This window comes from Onthophagus taurus, chromosome 11 (genome assembly GCF_036711975.1).
Source record: "Onthophagus taurus isolate NC chromosome 11, IU_Otau_3.0, whole genome shotgun sequence".
Lineage (NCBI taxonomy): Eukaryota > Metazoa > Arthropoda > Insecta > Coleoptera > Scarabaeidae > Onthophagus > Onthophagus taurus.
In genome coordinates, this window is record NC_091976.1 from 3,063,441 (window position 1) to 3,078,222 (window position 14,782).

The 14,782-nt window shown below is 37.0% G+C and overlaps 2 protein-coding genes and 1 long non-coding RNA gene across 3 annotated transcripts; all 3 read right to left on the reverse strand.

The window, feature by feature from the left end:
• Positions 1 to 5,150: 5,150 nt before the first annotated feature.
• On the reverse strand, positions 5,151 to 8,070 carry LOC111416274 (uncharacterized). Its single transcript, XR_011641759.1, has 4 exons — positions 7,313 to 8,070; positions 6,471 to 6,937; positions 6,028 to 6,357; positions 5,151 to 5,973 (listed from the first exon to the last, which is right to left on the reverse strand). It is a non-coding gene; the product is annotated as an uncharacterized lncRNA (long non-coding RNA).
• Positions 8,071 to 9,440: 1,370 nt separating this feature from the next.
• LOC139431802 (uncharacterized) lies at positions 9,441 to 10,499 on the reverse strand. Its single transcript, XM_071199987.1, has one exon. It carries the CDS (start codon positions 10,497 to 10,499, stop codon positions 9,441 to 9,443), a length of 1,059 nt encoding a protein of 352 aa, XP_071056088.1.
• Positions 10,500 to 11,464: 965 nt separating this feature from the next.
• LOC111423982 (piggyBac transposable element-derived protein 4-like) lies at positions 11,465 to 12,919 on the reverse strand. Its single transcript, XM_023057372.2, has one exon. The coding sequence runs from the start codon at positions 12,917 to 12,919 to the stop codon at positions 11,465 to 11,467; it is 1,455 nt and encodes a 484-aa protein (XP_022913140.2).
• Between the last annotated feature and the right edge of the window lie 1,863 nt (positions 12,920 to 14,782).

Consider the following 14,782-nt stretch of genomic DNA (forward strand, 5'->3'; position numbering starts at 1 on the left):
GTACCCCGTTAAACTTTTACGTAACGGCGAATGAAGGGAAGCAAGTTGATCTGAAATATCAATGCATTTTTTCGCATCATTGTAATCGATGATTGCATCAGGTTTCATAACGACGTTTGGTAGTTAGACATACCGTCTCCATGACAGGTTGAGATCATCAGGACGTCGCGTTTATCATGCCATTTTAGTACAGTATAGAGGTTGTCCTTTTGTCTAGCTATTTGTTCTCCCTTTCTTAGCTTCGCTTTTACTACTTCTTCTGGCAAATTTCTTTTAGTTTTACGTAAAGTGCCGCATAAATCAGTATTGCGACCTTTTAGATACTCAGCCAATGGCAAACTGGTATAATAGTTATCAGCGACGATAATACGACCTGCATCTAAAAGCGGCTCTGTGAGCTGTACCATTGTTGAACCAGGTTTATCAAGTCCCTCTAATTGGTGCGAAATCCCGGAATAAATTTGGTAGGACCATGTGTAACTATTTATTGTGCAGGCCTTATATATTTTCATACCGTAGCGATCTGTTTTGGTTGGGTTATAAGTTCTCATTAGCAATCTTCCATGAAATTTGACCATCGACTCATCAACGACAATAATTTCGGAAGGTATATAAAGACTACGAAAATTGTTTACCATTTTATGTATGAGTGGGTCTATTTTATGAGTTCTTCGCTCTCCAATGACACCTATTTGGATTTCAGTAAAGTGCCAGCATCTTAGAATGGAGCTGAACCTGTTATACGACATATTTATTTTGTGCATAAGAGGATTATAGTAAAGCACGTCTAATTTCCAGTAGTGCTCGATTGACGGCTTAGGATAGGCCGCGTACATTTCTGCCACAAAAGGTTTCCCTTTTAATGCCCGAACCTTAATCGCGGCAAGTTTTTCAAAAATCACCACATCAGAGACTGGTACCGCCGCGGATAGCACGTCCAGATAGAAGCCGTCGAGTGGTCACCGGCACACTTAACGGAACGAGGTGCACCATTGCACATCCGTTGGGAGTGACCGTAACGCTGACAGCGATGACCCTGTCCGACTTCCGTCTTCTTTTTAGCGCTCTCGACGGTCATGGTCAATCCCTTTACCGTCTTGAGATCGAAAATCCTCTTGGCGTCCGCGGTGTTTTTCAAGACACACAGAACCAGGGGAATTGGTCTCCTTTCAGAGCTCTGGCGCAATCGTTTCACGGTTTCTGTCCAGAATCCCTGCTTTCTCAGGTCGGTAGCAATGCTATCCTCCCCAATACTGGTAGGGACGCCTGGAAAGACCACCTTTAGCAGCTTTTCATCGGGGAGAGCAAATGTATGGTACTGATGTTTACCAACCATCAACATTTTCACCAAAGCGCGGTAGGCTTCCACGGTGGGGAGCTCTATCTTGATTCTTTGCGGAACCGCTCTGGGTTTCGAAAAGGCGATCCTAACGGTACGTTCACACACATACTGTTTACGGGACCTTTTTTTGCGGATCCGATTTTATTTCTGCGAAGACGTATATATTTAAACGGGCGTGTTCAAATATATGACAGTATACCGGATCCAAGGTTTGTACAGCGTATTGTACCAGGTTGGCCAGAGATGGAAAAACGCGATTTGAAGAGTGAAGGGGGGATGACGTCACCAGATCTGGAGATCCGAGTCGGAGTAGACGACGAACCTTTTCTAATATAAACAGAACAAAAAGTTAAGTCTTTATTTTGGTCTACGTTTTATTTTTTTATTCAAAATTTGTTTAATTTTAATGATTTTTCTTTTAAATGCATTTAATTTTTTTAACGATTCATACTTTTCATTTAAAAAGTTAATTCAAATAAGACGATATATTTAAACCAATAACTGTTGATACAACATAATTCGAACGACAGTTTTTAATTGCACATGAAACGGGCATCTAAAATTACAAATTTTGATGGGGGGTTATAATAAATCATAGCTTATCTGAAAATAATTACCTTGGTATTGAAATTATTAAAAAGTTTCTTAACACTAATTATAAATTTTCAACAATAAAAACCAGTAATAAACAAAAAAAACTATTTTATAATATAAAATAACCGAAATAACAATGAAAAAAACAGAAATCGTATAACAGTACGTTCTCACACATACTGTTTACAGGACCGTTTTTTGCGGATCCGATTTTATTTCTGCGAAGACGTATATATTTAAATGGGGGCGCGTTCAAATACATGACAGTATACCGGATCCAGTAAAAAATACTGATCCGTCAAAATGTGTCGTTCCGTTTTGCCAACAAAAACTGGACGTCGAAACAGTAAAAATACGAATCAGCGCTCGATATATTGGCACCTTTACCTTTTTTTTTGTGTAGTGAAAGACGATAGTACCAAAATAACACAAGAACATCCATTCTACGCGACTTTCGGTCGAATAATGATCGACCTCCCAATAGTGTGTGAATATAAATAATAGTCTGATCCTGTAAATACGGAACCGTTGAATTGTGTGTGAACATCACATCCAGTAGTGACGGATCGGAGAAAAAACGGTCCTGTAATACCGGGCCGCTGTGTGAACGTACCGTTACGGTGTATTACGGCTGGATCTGGTGACGTCACGATGAGGGCATCTAAGGGGGGGAATATTTTCGTTCATTGAAAAGGTTGAGTCTGGCCAACCTGGTACAATACACTTTACAAACCTTGACCGGATCCAGTAAAAAATACTTATCCGTCAAAATGTGTCGTTCCGTTTTGCCAACAAAAACTGGACGTCGAAACAAGAAAAATACGAATCGGCGCCAGATATATTGGCGCCTCCACCTTTTTTTTGTGTAGTGAAAGACGATAGTACCAAAATAACAACGCGTAAAATGGATGTTCCATTTTACGCGACTTTCGGTCGAATAATAATCGACCTCCCAATAGTGTGTGAATATAAATAATAGTCTGAGACTGAGAATAATAGCCTCGCTGCACGCCGAGGCGGATCTTGGCGGGCGTGCTTTCTTGATCGTCGCCTTCAACGAGGACGGCCGGCCTGAATTTTTTGGTAGCAGCCTCCACAGGGGAGGCGGAACTGACCCGGCGTGAGGGTTTGGTCGCCGCCTTCAACGGGGAAGGCGGACAAGCTGACGATGCGTTTGCCACCTCCACGGGCGTGAGGGTTTTGTCGCCGCCTCCAGCGGGGATGCGGCTGGGAAGAACGGGAACCAACTTCCCGTTCTTGTCGACGGTATGTGTGTCGACCAAACTTGCTAGCAAGCTAAAGTCTTCACACGATGCGGACGTGCCCCTTCCAAATTTAAAAGGCATTTCTGCCGATTAAACTATGAGGCAAAAACTCCCTTGTTCCCTTGCGGGAACAACCCTAAAAAGGGCGCTCTTAGTTTCGAAAGAAACTTATCTGCTCCGGATTACGCCTTGACGAGGTCACCGAGGTAGAATATGAACCTTCCCCCTTCCTTTTCCAAATTTAAAAGGCATTTCTGCCGATTAAAAGATAAGGTGAGAACTCATTTTACCTTGCGGGGCAACAAACCCTAAAAAGGGCGCTTTCAGTTTCAAAAGAAACTTACCTGCTCCGGATTACGCTTGACGAGGTCACCCATGTAGAACTCGAATCTTCCCCCTTCCTTCGCTCTCGCTGCAGGTGGTGGATTCTTCAAACTTCCATTAGAGAATATTCTGTCATAGTTGCTCACCCAATAAATAAATCATTAGATATCGCCCAATTTATATCGTTTATGAAATTTATAGGAAATTAATTCTCAACAGACCTTTATTTTTAATTTTTTGCATTTTTCAACCGAATTTGACAATGTATTTGCGGAGCTTTGTAGATTTAGGGACATTAGCTGTAAATGTGGAGGTTGCATTTATTTTTCTTCAAATTTTATAATAAATAAACAGAAATAATTATATGAGCAGTAAGCGTTTTTATTGTAACATATCTCATTTACAATTTCTAGGATATCATTAAAATCACTAAAATCAGTTTCTTCGTTTTCATAATTTTTTGTATTTATAAATATCAACGTTTTATCACTTGGAGTGAAACTACGGCGGCTGCAAATCTGTTCATTTTGAAAGTTTATTTTCATTCTCAAAATGGCATCTGATTTTACACCTAACTAAATTCATTATTGAAAATACACGTTTCACCACTGCATTACTGAGTGGCAAAGACAACAGTTTCTAAGCAAAATTAGATATATGAAGAAACATGAACTCACCACCTGCATTTCTGTATCTACTCACGTAACTCCAGAAATCAATAGGATTACTTGTAATATTTCCATTAAACTCTTGCATTCAGTTTATGACAATCAAATATCTCCACTCATTTTCGGAAAATGTTTTAATTGTTTTTCTCTACTAAAATTACAATTAATGTTACTGTATTGTACAGCAATGGGTTCAGAAAAAAAATCTCTATCCAATAACGTGAAGAAAAACATCCGAGCAATTTGAAAATCAAAAGTTGATAATCGCTTGAAATTGAAGACGGGGTTGGAAAAAATCGGAAGGTAAATGACAGAGTTACAGCTTAGGGCGTTTTTTTATCTGACACCTGTATATAATATAACGCTACTACGCAACACAATTTTATGTGTTTCATGTTTTTATTATGTTATTAATATTAACGGCAGAATATTTTTATTATACTTTTTGTTTAAAATTTATACGACGTTGGGATTACTTTTGCTTGGATTAATGCTAAACTGACACGATAGAATTGATAAATATCACCACGAACTGGAACATTTCAAATCACATAGATATTGTAGTAATTGTTAAAGTTATTGCCTTCAATGTATTAACTGCTTCAAGTCGACCAAGAGCGTTTTCGGCGGTTTTGACTACAGGGAGAAGTTTTCTGTGTAATTCTTCTGATAAGTCATACTTTGTAATTTTTGATTAACCAGTGCGATAAACATCTGCTCTTGCTGACTGATATCTTTTCTTCCCAGCTGAACGCGTTTCTCTAAAGGTACCACGTTGTGGTCTAGTTGCGACGATTTCTCTTTTAATTACTCCGGGGGCTGCACCATAATGAGCATTTACAGCTTGCGCTATATACTCTCTGCCTTGACTCGTTCGGTGCGATGCACGGTAATTCCATGGGTATTAGAATAATTTGTAGGAACACATAATTAATAAAACAGATAACAAACCGAAGATTGTATCCTTCACAATTTATTTATTTAGTAATACAGCTACATTATAACACATATTAATTAAAATTACGTTCTATAAATGCAACTCGCATCATGCTGCCTCTTAAGTTGTGTTCAGGTAGAATTTCCTCCATATTTATTCTGTTCATTTCCTGTCAGATGCTGAATTTGTCTCGAACGTTTAATATTGTGCGGCACTGCTGTTGCTATAATAATTGTTATAGAATTCCTTAACTTGTGTTGCAAAGTACTTTGTAAGCACCGAAATGTAGATTTCCATAATCTAAATGTCCTCTCTATAGAGTTTCTAGTAGTAACGTGTGCCCTATTATACCGCAGTTCAGATCGTGTTTGTGGGTTAAGAACAGGTGTGAACAGATAATCTGTTTGCTGAGAGGCACTGTGTCCCCTAATATTATCCCTGAAACTTCACCTCTTTCTAATTTCAACTTAGTGGCACTATTTGCAAACATTCGACTCGCAAACATCAAGTGTCGATCCAGGCCATCGTACCACGATGTATTGTATCCGTAAGTCTGCATCATTAACTACTTGTACGTTAAGGGACATCCAAGCTTTCCCATTACGGAAAACTTCAGCATTTTGTCCTCCAGGGCTTTTTTTTTATGTGCGTACCGTCGATGCTTCCATTCACACCTGAAAATCCACCAAGCAAGAAAAATTTTCTTTTATGTCTTGCAACTTCTGCCACTGTGGATGGAAACTTGATATATTGAGGTACCTTGCGAGCTAATAGTTCCGACACTTCCGAGATTGTTAAGGAACATGTAGGCTGACTTATGTTTACAAGATCACCGCATACCACCTATTATTTTGGTATAGATCAATTTTTATATTTTCAATTTTATCTCATGTTTACCTGTATACTGCCAGTTGCGTATAAACGTAATGCGGCTTTCACAAACTTTCATTATGGGAGGAATCGGTAAACCCCGTCTTGATTGGTTCTTATTTTGTCCATAAATAAGTAGCATAATTATGGTTTCTATTTCGTGTCTTCGAAACCTGTACCTCAGCTGTGATTGGTCTCCGCGATAACCTGAATCATTTTTCATTGCTCATAGCAATGGCTTCCCACATAATGGGAATATTGTATTCCCATTAACGCTGTCCAAGAGATTGTCAAGAAATTTGATTGCTTTTGCTGTCCCAATGGCAGATTTGTTTAAAAATATATCGCTGTATAGTCCTACAAACAATACCTTAGAATTAGGTTACTATAAAACACCATGGATAAAATGTATGTAATGAAATAAAAGTTATACTTTTCATGTATTACACGTAATAACAATAGCACATTACCTGTTTTTGCCATAACATTTATATTGGCAGCTAACTAATAATTGAGTTGCATTTGCAATCTTCATTTTCTTTAAAATCTTTTTGGGATCACAGTGCTCTTCTGTTAACTTTGGCAGTCTTAATTCACCTGAAGCATTATCCAATAAATAGACATTATAAATAACCTCCCATTTTGCTTTGATACAATCACCATATAGCATTTCCCGATTGGATATTCCTGTTCATTTAAGGGGAGGTTCCCGTCCAAAGGCAATAAAAATGCTTCAATTTCTGGATTTTTTTTTGAATACAAAATAAATTATTTTGCGAAATTTTTTTTATGAGTTTAGTTTATATATAAATGAAGTATTATGTTGAATTGTTTCGTAATAAAATAATTGAAAATGGCGGCTCCAGATCTCGTCAAAGAAGTCCGCTCCCGGCGCGATGTGTTGTGCGCGGTACCTTCTGCAGCCTCGCCAAGTGATCTGAAATCAAAAAACCAAGAAAAATCATAAAATAGATTAAATTTGTGGGGCCCTATCGGTTTCCGATTTTTAAAAAAGCCCTTTCAATCAAAATGGCGGCCGTTTGCAAAAAAACTCATTTTCTCATGCTTTTTTTGGGCTTCAACTTAAATAAAAATATATTTACAATAATTTTTTTGAAAAAAACGCTCCGTCAGGGCCCCCCAAATTTAATTAGCTTTAATTTGAGAGGTGAAACTTTGCAATCGGTGCATTCCTCGAAGCTCTAGAGCGTACCGCGCGTCGAAAAACATTGTTTCGAGAAAAACGCATTTAAAGTTTTATATAGTAAAAAATTGTAAAAATGTAGTAAAAAGTTAGTTTTTGACAACTTACTCTAATCAGCTATTCCAGCACCATACAGAATTCCTTCTTCTTCTTCGAAGAGCGCGTTACTTTCAATCTCCAAGGTCATTTTTTCAGTTCTTGCTCGTTTTGCGTGTTCCGACAATTTTTGCTCCCCTGCCGTGATGCGTTTGTCGTCCGTTTTCTCGGCGAAGCTCCTGCTGTAGTTACCAATAACGATTCCCAGTGTATTCATCGTTCTCAAAATTGATGAGCAGCCTTCATTGAAGATACCAGCAGCTGTATATGCTGATATTTGAATCGTTTGTACACCGCAATGAGTGTGTTTAGGAGAAAGTTTCCAAATGATGGCGTTAAAACTTTCATTATCATTTTGTGTGTTTCCGCCGGTGCACCTTTGTAATAAGTCGTCACTCGAAAGAGCCTCATACACCGGTCGAATGGCTTTTTGGACAGATTCTTGAAGGGCAGGTTCATGGTGGAAATCGTTGAGTCCCGTAGCTTCGGCGACACGCCACTTACACCAGCTGTTTTCTCCTCGCGGGCAGTTCTCGTGCTTCGGTTCGTCGTCTGTGGAGCATTTATGATGGAAAGTTGCCCATACAGCCTTTTTCATTTCCTCGGCAGAATCGGGGTGTCTTCGGATGGCAAGACCGTAATACAAAGTTAAATTTTTGATTAGTTTATCTGTTAACTTCCCAGAACCTTTGCCTCCGATTCCTTTAGTTTTTTTTTTAACTTCGCGCTGCCGAGAACCCATGCGCTTTTGAACATGCCCTATAAACTCTTTTTTTCGCATTCTAGGAAAGCTTTGAATGTTTTGGTGTCTCCATCACCAATGTATGTCTCGTATTTCACGCCGAGTTCATTTGAACGACAAAACATTTCTTTCATCGAATCTACCTCCATCTTGCCAGCACTTCCAGTGTGATTTATGCAGCAATTTTCTTCATGACTTTCGAGCCACGTATCGTACTCCACAGTTCCATTTTTTGAGGCCCAGTTGCTGCAAGTTTGGCAAAATGAAGATTTTACCACAAAATCTATAATTTTATGAGTGTATTTGCCGATCAAAGTTGTAACCCCGAATAGTGAAGAAAACCCACGTTTCTTCCATGAACCGTCTCCAGAAACACTCAGATGTGTTTTTACATTTCGTGCCTTGACGTTCAACTCCTTTTCTTCATCAACTGCTTTTCGTTGAACCATTTCAAACGTGCTCTTTGATGCCCCCAGTAGATTCTCTATGAAAGTGTAATATGCACTTTTGCCAAAACCGGTAGATAATTCCATAAGCGAACAAAACGTGTTTATCGAATGCATCCCAAGTCCCAAAAGGCGCATAACAAACATCAGTCGGCGATTTATTTCGTACGAAGTATTCACTGACGGACTCGAGGGAACGGCGGCGTTTATTTTTGCATGAGCACGTCAAAAGTAAATTGAAGCCGAGTCCACGTTTGCACGTTTGGGTAAATATTACATCCCCGTCACATTCTTTACTTTTTAAGCATTGCGATAAAAAGTTAAACACTGCTAAAAAGTCGATAATAACGTTAGTATGGCCAACATCGATTTCGATATCATCGTAACTCGCGTTCTTCAATTTCTTAGCGGATGTGCTGACAAATTCTTTTTCATTTTCCATTTCCTCTGGATCATAACTGACTTTCTTTTTCCGCGGCCGAGCAGGATGCGCTCTTCCCGGTAAACATTTTCGCGTGTTCGGCATTTTCCGGCACGTCGTCGCACGAGTAAAACTACGTTTTAAAAGAAACGGTTGCACACAACTATACCTTTTACAGTATGATTTCACACTTATGAAATATGATTTCGCACTAGCGAAAACAGATTACATGCAAATGAAATTTGATTTCGCACTAGCGAAAACAGATTACATGCAAATGAAATTTGATTTCACACTAACGAAAACAGATTTCATACAAATGAAATTTGATTTCTCACTAACGAAAACAGATTTCATACAAATGAAATATGATTTCACACTAACGAAAACAGAATTCATACAAATGAAATTTTATTTCAAACCAATGAAAACAGATTTCACAGTATTTAAATATTTAATTAGAACATTATTTATAACAAAAAATTATTAAATTAAATTTAACAACCAATCTAGCAACCAATAAATTATTAATTATATTTCTTGAATGTTTTCTTGTTGTAGTGCTGCTGCATAATAACGTTCTACATGATTCGAATATCTTAGTAAGTGTTGTTGTTGAACTTCTTGAATTGCTCTATCTGAAATTTCTTCTAAGATGCGCATTCTATATTCATGAAGTGTTAACCCTTGATTATTAACGCGTCTGTAATTCAATATTTCTTGCATTCTTTCTTGCATTTGCACTTTTACGGAAGATTTGAAACTACTCCATAACAACTCAATCGGATTTAGTAAATAAGAATATGGAGCAAGGCGTACTATTTCTATATCTTCTTCGGGTTCAAGTTCAGATTCAAGATTTGAATGTACAGGAGCATTATCAATAATAAATGTTGGCTTCTCGATGCCATCCGCAGTGCAAGTTGCTATTAAGCGACGCAGCCATTGTTTACAGTCGTGAGCTTTGTAGGATCCTCTTCTATGTTCAAATGAGATAATTCGCATCGCACTCATTGCCCCAATGCAATGTAAATTGCTTCCTTTACAAGCCGGAAGAATTACGTGTGCTTTATGACCTATTTTGGATCTACCTTCTTTTCGCCGACAATATAAATTAAAATTTGTTTCATCGATCCAAATAAGAGTTCTACCATTTGCTCGACTTTGTAATATTTGGTTTACATACTCTTTACGCTTGACTTTGTTTTCCTCATTATTCATATTTACTATTTGTGGTCTTAGTGCCTTAAGTGAAAATAATTGCCCGTCCAACCAGTTTTTCATTGTGTTTTGGCAAACGTTAACTTGAAATTCATTGCTAACATGATCACATAAGCCTTTCAATGTTATTGTAGAATCTTCCTCAATCCATCTAACCAATGCATCGGAAATTGCGGCGGTCTTTTTGGAAGAAGCATTACCACCTTTCTTTTTTGGAAGTGATTGATCTTTTTTCAACCATTCATAAGCAGTACGAACGTTCACTCCTAAAGCTGTAGCTGTAGCTCGCCAATCTTTGCCTTCTTCGTGTGCTTTTATAATTCTTTCTCTATCACTAATTGATATTTTATTATATTTAACACGAGACATTGCAAATGTAAAATCAAAACTTATGATATATTTTTATGATTGTCACAAAATGTCAAATAATTTTCATTCAAAATTAAAAATGATATTTGCCAAATATTTATTTAAATATTAATGAAACCAATATCTAATTATTAATTATTAATTGTGAAATCTGTTTTCATTGGTTTGAAATCAAATTTCATTTGTATGAAATCTGTTTTCGCTAGTGTGAAATCAAATTTTATTTGTGTGAATTCTGTTTTCGTTAGTGTGAAATCAAATTTCATTTGTATGAAATCTGTTTTCGCTAGTGTGAAATCAAATTTCATTTGTGTGAATTCTGTTTTCGTTAGTGTGAAATCAAATTTCATTTGTATGAAATCTGTTTTCGCTAGTGTGAAATCATATTTCATAAGTGTGAAATCATACTGTAAAAGGTATAGTAAACTCGCCTATCAGGAATGTTGTTATGAAATCAACTTGTGTCACATTGACGTTTGAACTTTTGTTATTCAAAAAATACGCACTACTTAGATTGACACTTTGTACCGAACGCAAGCAGCGAATTTATTTCGCACTAGCAAAATGAGACCCCGTCTATCTCGAGAACTACATCATATGTCAAAATATCCTTACTCCCACGTATTCTCAACAACATAAAGATGACAATTAAGCAAAAAAAAAATTCTTTTCGATTTGGACGGGAACCTCCCCTTAAAGAATTCTTCATTAACCTTCCGTCGGGCGCGGTCTTAAAATCCAAAAAATCGGGTGCGGTCTTAAAATCCAAAAAATCTGGCGCGGTGTATCAAATTGATCACGCGCCTGTTAGCCCTAATACTTTGCAAATAATTACAATAAATTTTAATATTATGTATTTTATTTATCTATATATTTATATATATATTTCGCAAGTATATTCTACCTTTATAAAACTTAAAGAATACATTAGAATACAAAAATACATTAAAGTAAAAAGTAACTTTCTAAAATCTCAACATCCCCTCATCTATGTCATCTTGTGGTATTTCTGACAATATTTGACTGCAATTATTACAAAAGCATTCTATGTGCATAAGACAAATGGGTTTTTTACATTTTTTGCAATTATATTTTGTTAAACGCCTTTGTCCAATGCAAGTATGACATCTTTTGCGTTTTCCTACATTTTCATTTTCTTCTTTCTGTTGTTCTTGGTCTACTGGCGTAATTTCTTTCAGACGTTGTTGCATGCCAGTATGAATCCCTGATGTCTCTAAACTTCTTCGAGCCATATGAGGTAAAACTAATGCATGTGACAATGCTTTCAAAAATGCTTTTCTTCGAATAACATTTTGATCATTGCCAAAATATATTACCTGAGCATTGATTCCGCTAATATTGAGCATAGCAAAAAATACCACCATGGGCCAACGGCGAATATTTCTAGCCACGTTGAATGACGCACACAGTTTATCTGCAGTGTCAACTCCACCTTTGGTACCATTATAAAAAGTAATGATACATGGCTTCTTTTTATCTCCGATATCAAGATCGATAGAGTTATCTTCATGTAAACTTGAAGCCAAAATCACAGATTTTCCTTTTTTAGGAACGTAAGAAACCAAAGTGCACCCCTTCTTGAAGGCAAACAAGCTACTGTTAACAACTCTCGTCTTATTTGGCAGGAACTCAAGTGGAATTTCGATCTTATTTTTTTTTAATGTTCCAACGTAAGAGATCTTTTTACTTCGTAACTCGTCTATCAATGGAATACTGGTAAACCAGTTATCTGCTGTTACATTTCGTCCGGTCTGATAAATAGGTTGGCAAAGTCGCAGAACCACATCCGATGGTGAATTGTTCAATCGGAATGGGCCTTCAGGTTGTAATCCTGCATATATTTCTAAATTATATACACAGTAAACCTGAGAATCAACAAGTGCGTAGATTTTAACTCCATATTTATTAGGTTTATTCGATATGTATTGTACAAAACCGCATCTTCCACGGAATCCCTCCAGTTTCTCATCAATAGTTACATTTTGTCCTAAACTATAGGACTTCTGTGAATTTTTCACGAACATTGTAAAAATGTCTCGAATTGCTGCAATTTTATCTATTTTTCTTCTTTCATTCCTCATGCTCCGATCGTCAAATCGCATACAACGCATAATGAATTTAAATCTTTTGATGTTCATGACTAGTCGAAATTTTTCAATGCCGTCCCAGTCGGATCCCCACAGGTCTTCCAAACTTTGTCTGTTACCTCTGTGAACACCAGCTAAATATAAGAGACCTATAAATGCCTTCAGCTCAACAATATCTGTAGGTTTGGCATCTCTATCGCGTTTGAAGAGTGATTTAATACTTTCAATATATTGGTTGGTCTGTTGTACAATTATACCCATTATTTCGTCATCCATAATGCAACTCCAACATTCTAAAAGAGTTTTTGCCATTCTTGCAGCACCTATTACACCCGGTAACTTGCGAATAAGATTATGTGGTTTTGAACGAATTCGATTTCATGTTCCTCATCTGTATCTTCTTCATCATCAAAATCATCCTGTAAGTTAGCTTCGTCATCTTCAAACAACATTCTTTGTAGCTTCTCAACATCTTTTGGATCCTCCAGATCATATTTTTTACTACAACTTGCCATTATCAGCGTATTTCTGATCTAAAACGCATATGATTATCTTTACATACTGAAAAATCTACAATCGGGCGTAGTGTATCAATTTGATATTTATAGAGTAAGTATGTGAAAAATATATCCGTGAATAAAAAAATGTAAGTAGTAGTAGTATAAATAAATAGCACTTACCAAAATAACTAATATGTAACAAATTTACATAAGTGATTTTGTTACACGTATGGGCGCGGTGTATCAATCTGAACAATATTATAATATCTTTCTTCTAGCAAAGATTACTTACGACTAACTGGTCTCGTTCCGTAGGAGAATGCGAGATAGGAAGCTATTGGTAACGAATATTTCCGACTATTTACGAGTCAAAAGTACTAGCACAAAACATTTCCGTTGTATCAATCTGATTAGCCGATTTGACAACTCTTGATCGCTAACACTTGAAATAATTTGTAAGCCAATGCTGTTACATTTTCGAATTATTTTCTTGAATTCTAACCAAATCTTTTGTTTTTATGTAACTTTTTGTAAAACCAAATGCTATTGGCTGTTGTCAACGTCTGCTGACCCCTCTTAACATAAAGATAATTGCATGGTCAGCTATATCATCTGAAGATGTCTCCTAGATCTTGCAAACCTTCAAAATCCGTACTATTTCCATTATGAGGAATATGTGGTTGTATAGCCATTTCATCAAATAATTAAATACAAATTTAACACGGTGTGATGGTTAAATTCAATTTATTAGCACTTTCTTCATCAAATTCCACTCCAATATCGGTTATTATTGAAAATTTTGCCTGCTTGCACTTCCAAACATCGAGCTTTTTGATTGCTATTGGCATATCTGGTATATCTGGGTTTTGGTGAAGGCGCAGTAACACTATTGAGTAGCTATCTTAGTGATCGCACACAGAGGGTGAAAATTGATGATGCCATCTCTGGTGAACTCGCACTTTGTAATGGTGTTCCCCAAGGATCTGTGCTGGGACCTATTTTATTTTCTATCTATACGTCACAATTTAATAAATTTATTAAATTCTGTAAAATGAGTACATATGCGGATGATACCCAGCTTTACGCTTCATACGCGACAGCGGGCAGTGGTATTGCCGAGGCTGGTATTAGCGGTGACCTTGATACGATTTTTGAATTAGCAACATACCACCAGCTTAAAATAAATCCTGACAAATCTATGTGGATGAGTTTTAATGGGCAACAGCGCAACCCTACTTCGCACTTAGCCATTAAGATGAATAACACCTTAATTAAAAAGGTCTCTGAAGCTAAGTGTCTTGGTATGATTTTAGATACTAGCTTAAGATTTAGAAAACAAATTCAAACATATATTCAGAGATCATATTTTTTTTTGCGTCGGCTGTACCCGCATCGTTCATGTTTACCTTTGAAATTAAAAGTGCTCCTCTGTGATATGTTTGTTCTTTCACAATTTAATTATATGTCTGCTGTATATCATAGGGCTATAGATGCAGTCACGTCACGAAGTATACAAAAGGTTCAGAATAGTTGCCTCAGATTCATTTATGGGATTCGCAAATTTGATAGAGTTTCTTATAAACTTAAGGATGCTGGGTGGCTGAACATGAGCTCTCGACGGGAGTTTCATAGTTTGTCTCTCTATCATAGAATCGTTACCTCTGGAGTCCCGGAG

What these genes read in the sequence shown, in the direction of transcription:
- LOC139431802 (XM_071199987.1), bottom strand. Translation starts at nt 10,499, where the DNA reads ATGTCTCGTGTTAAATATAATAAAATATCAATTAGTGATAGAGAAAGA.
- LOC111423982 (XM_023057372.2), bottom strand. Translation starts at nt 12,919, where the DNA reads ATGGCAAAAACTCTTTTAGAATGTTGGAGTTGCATTATGGATGACGAA.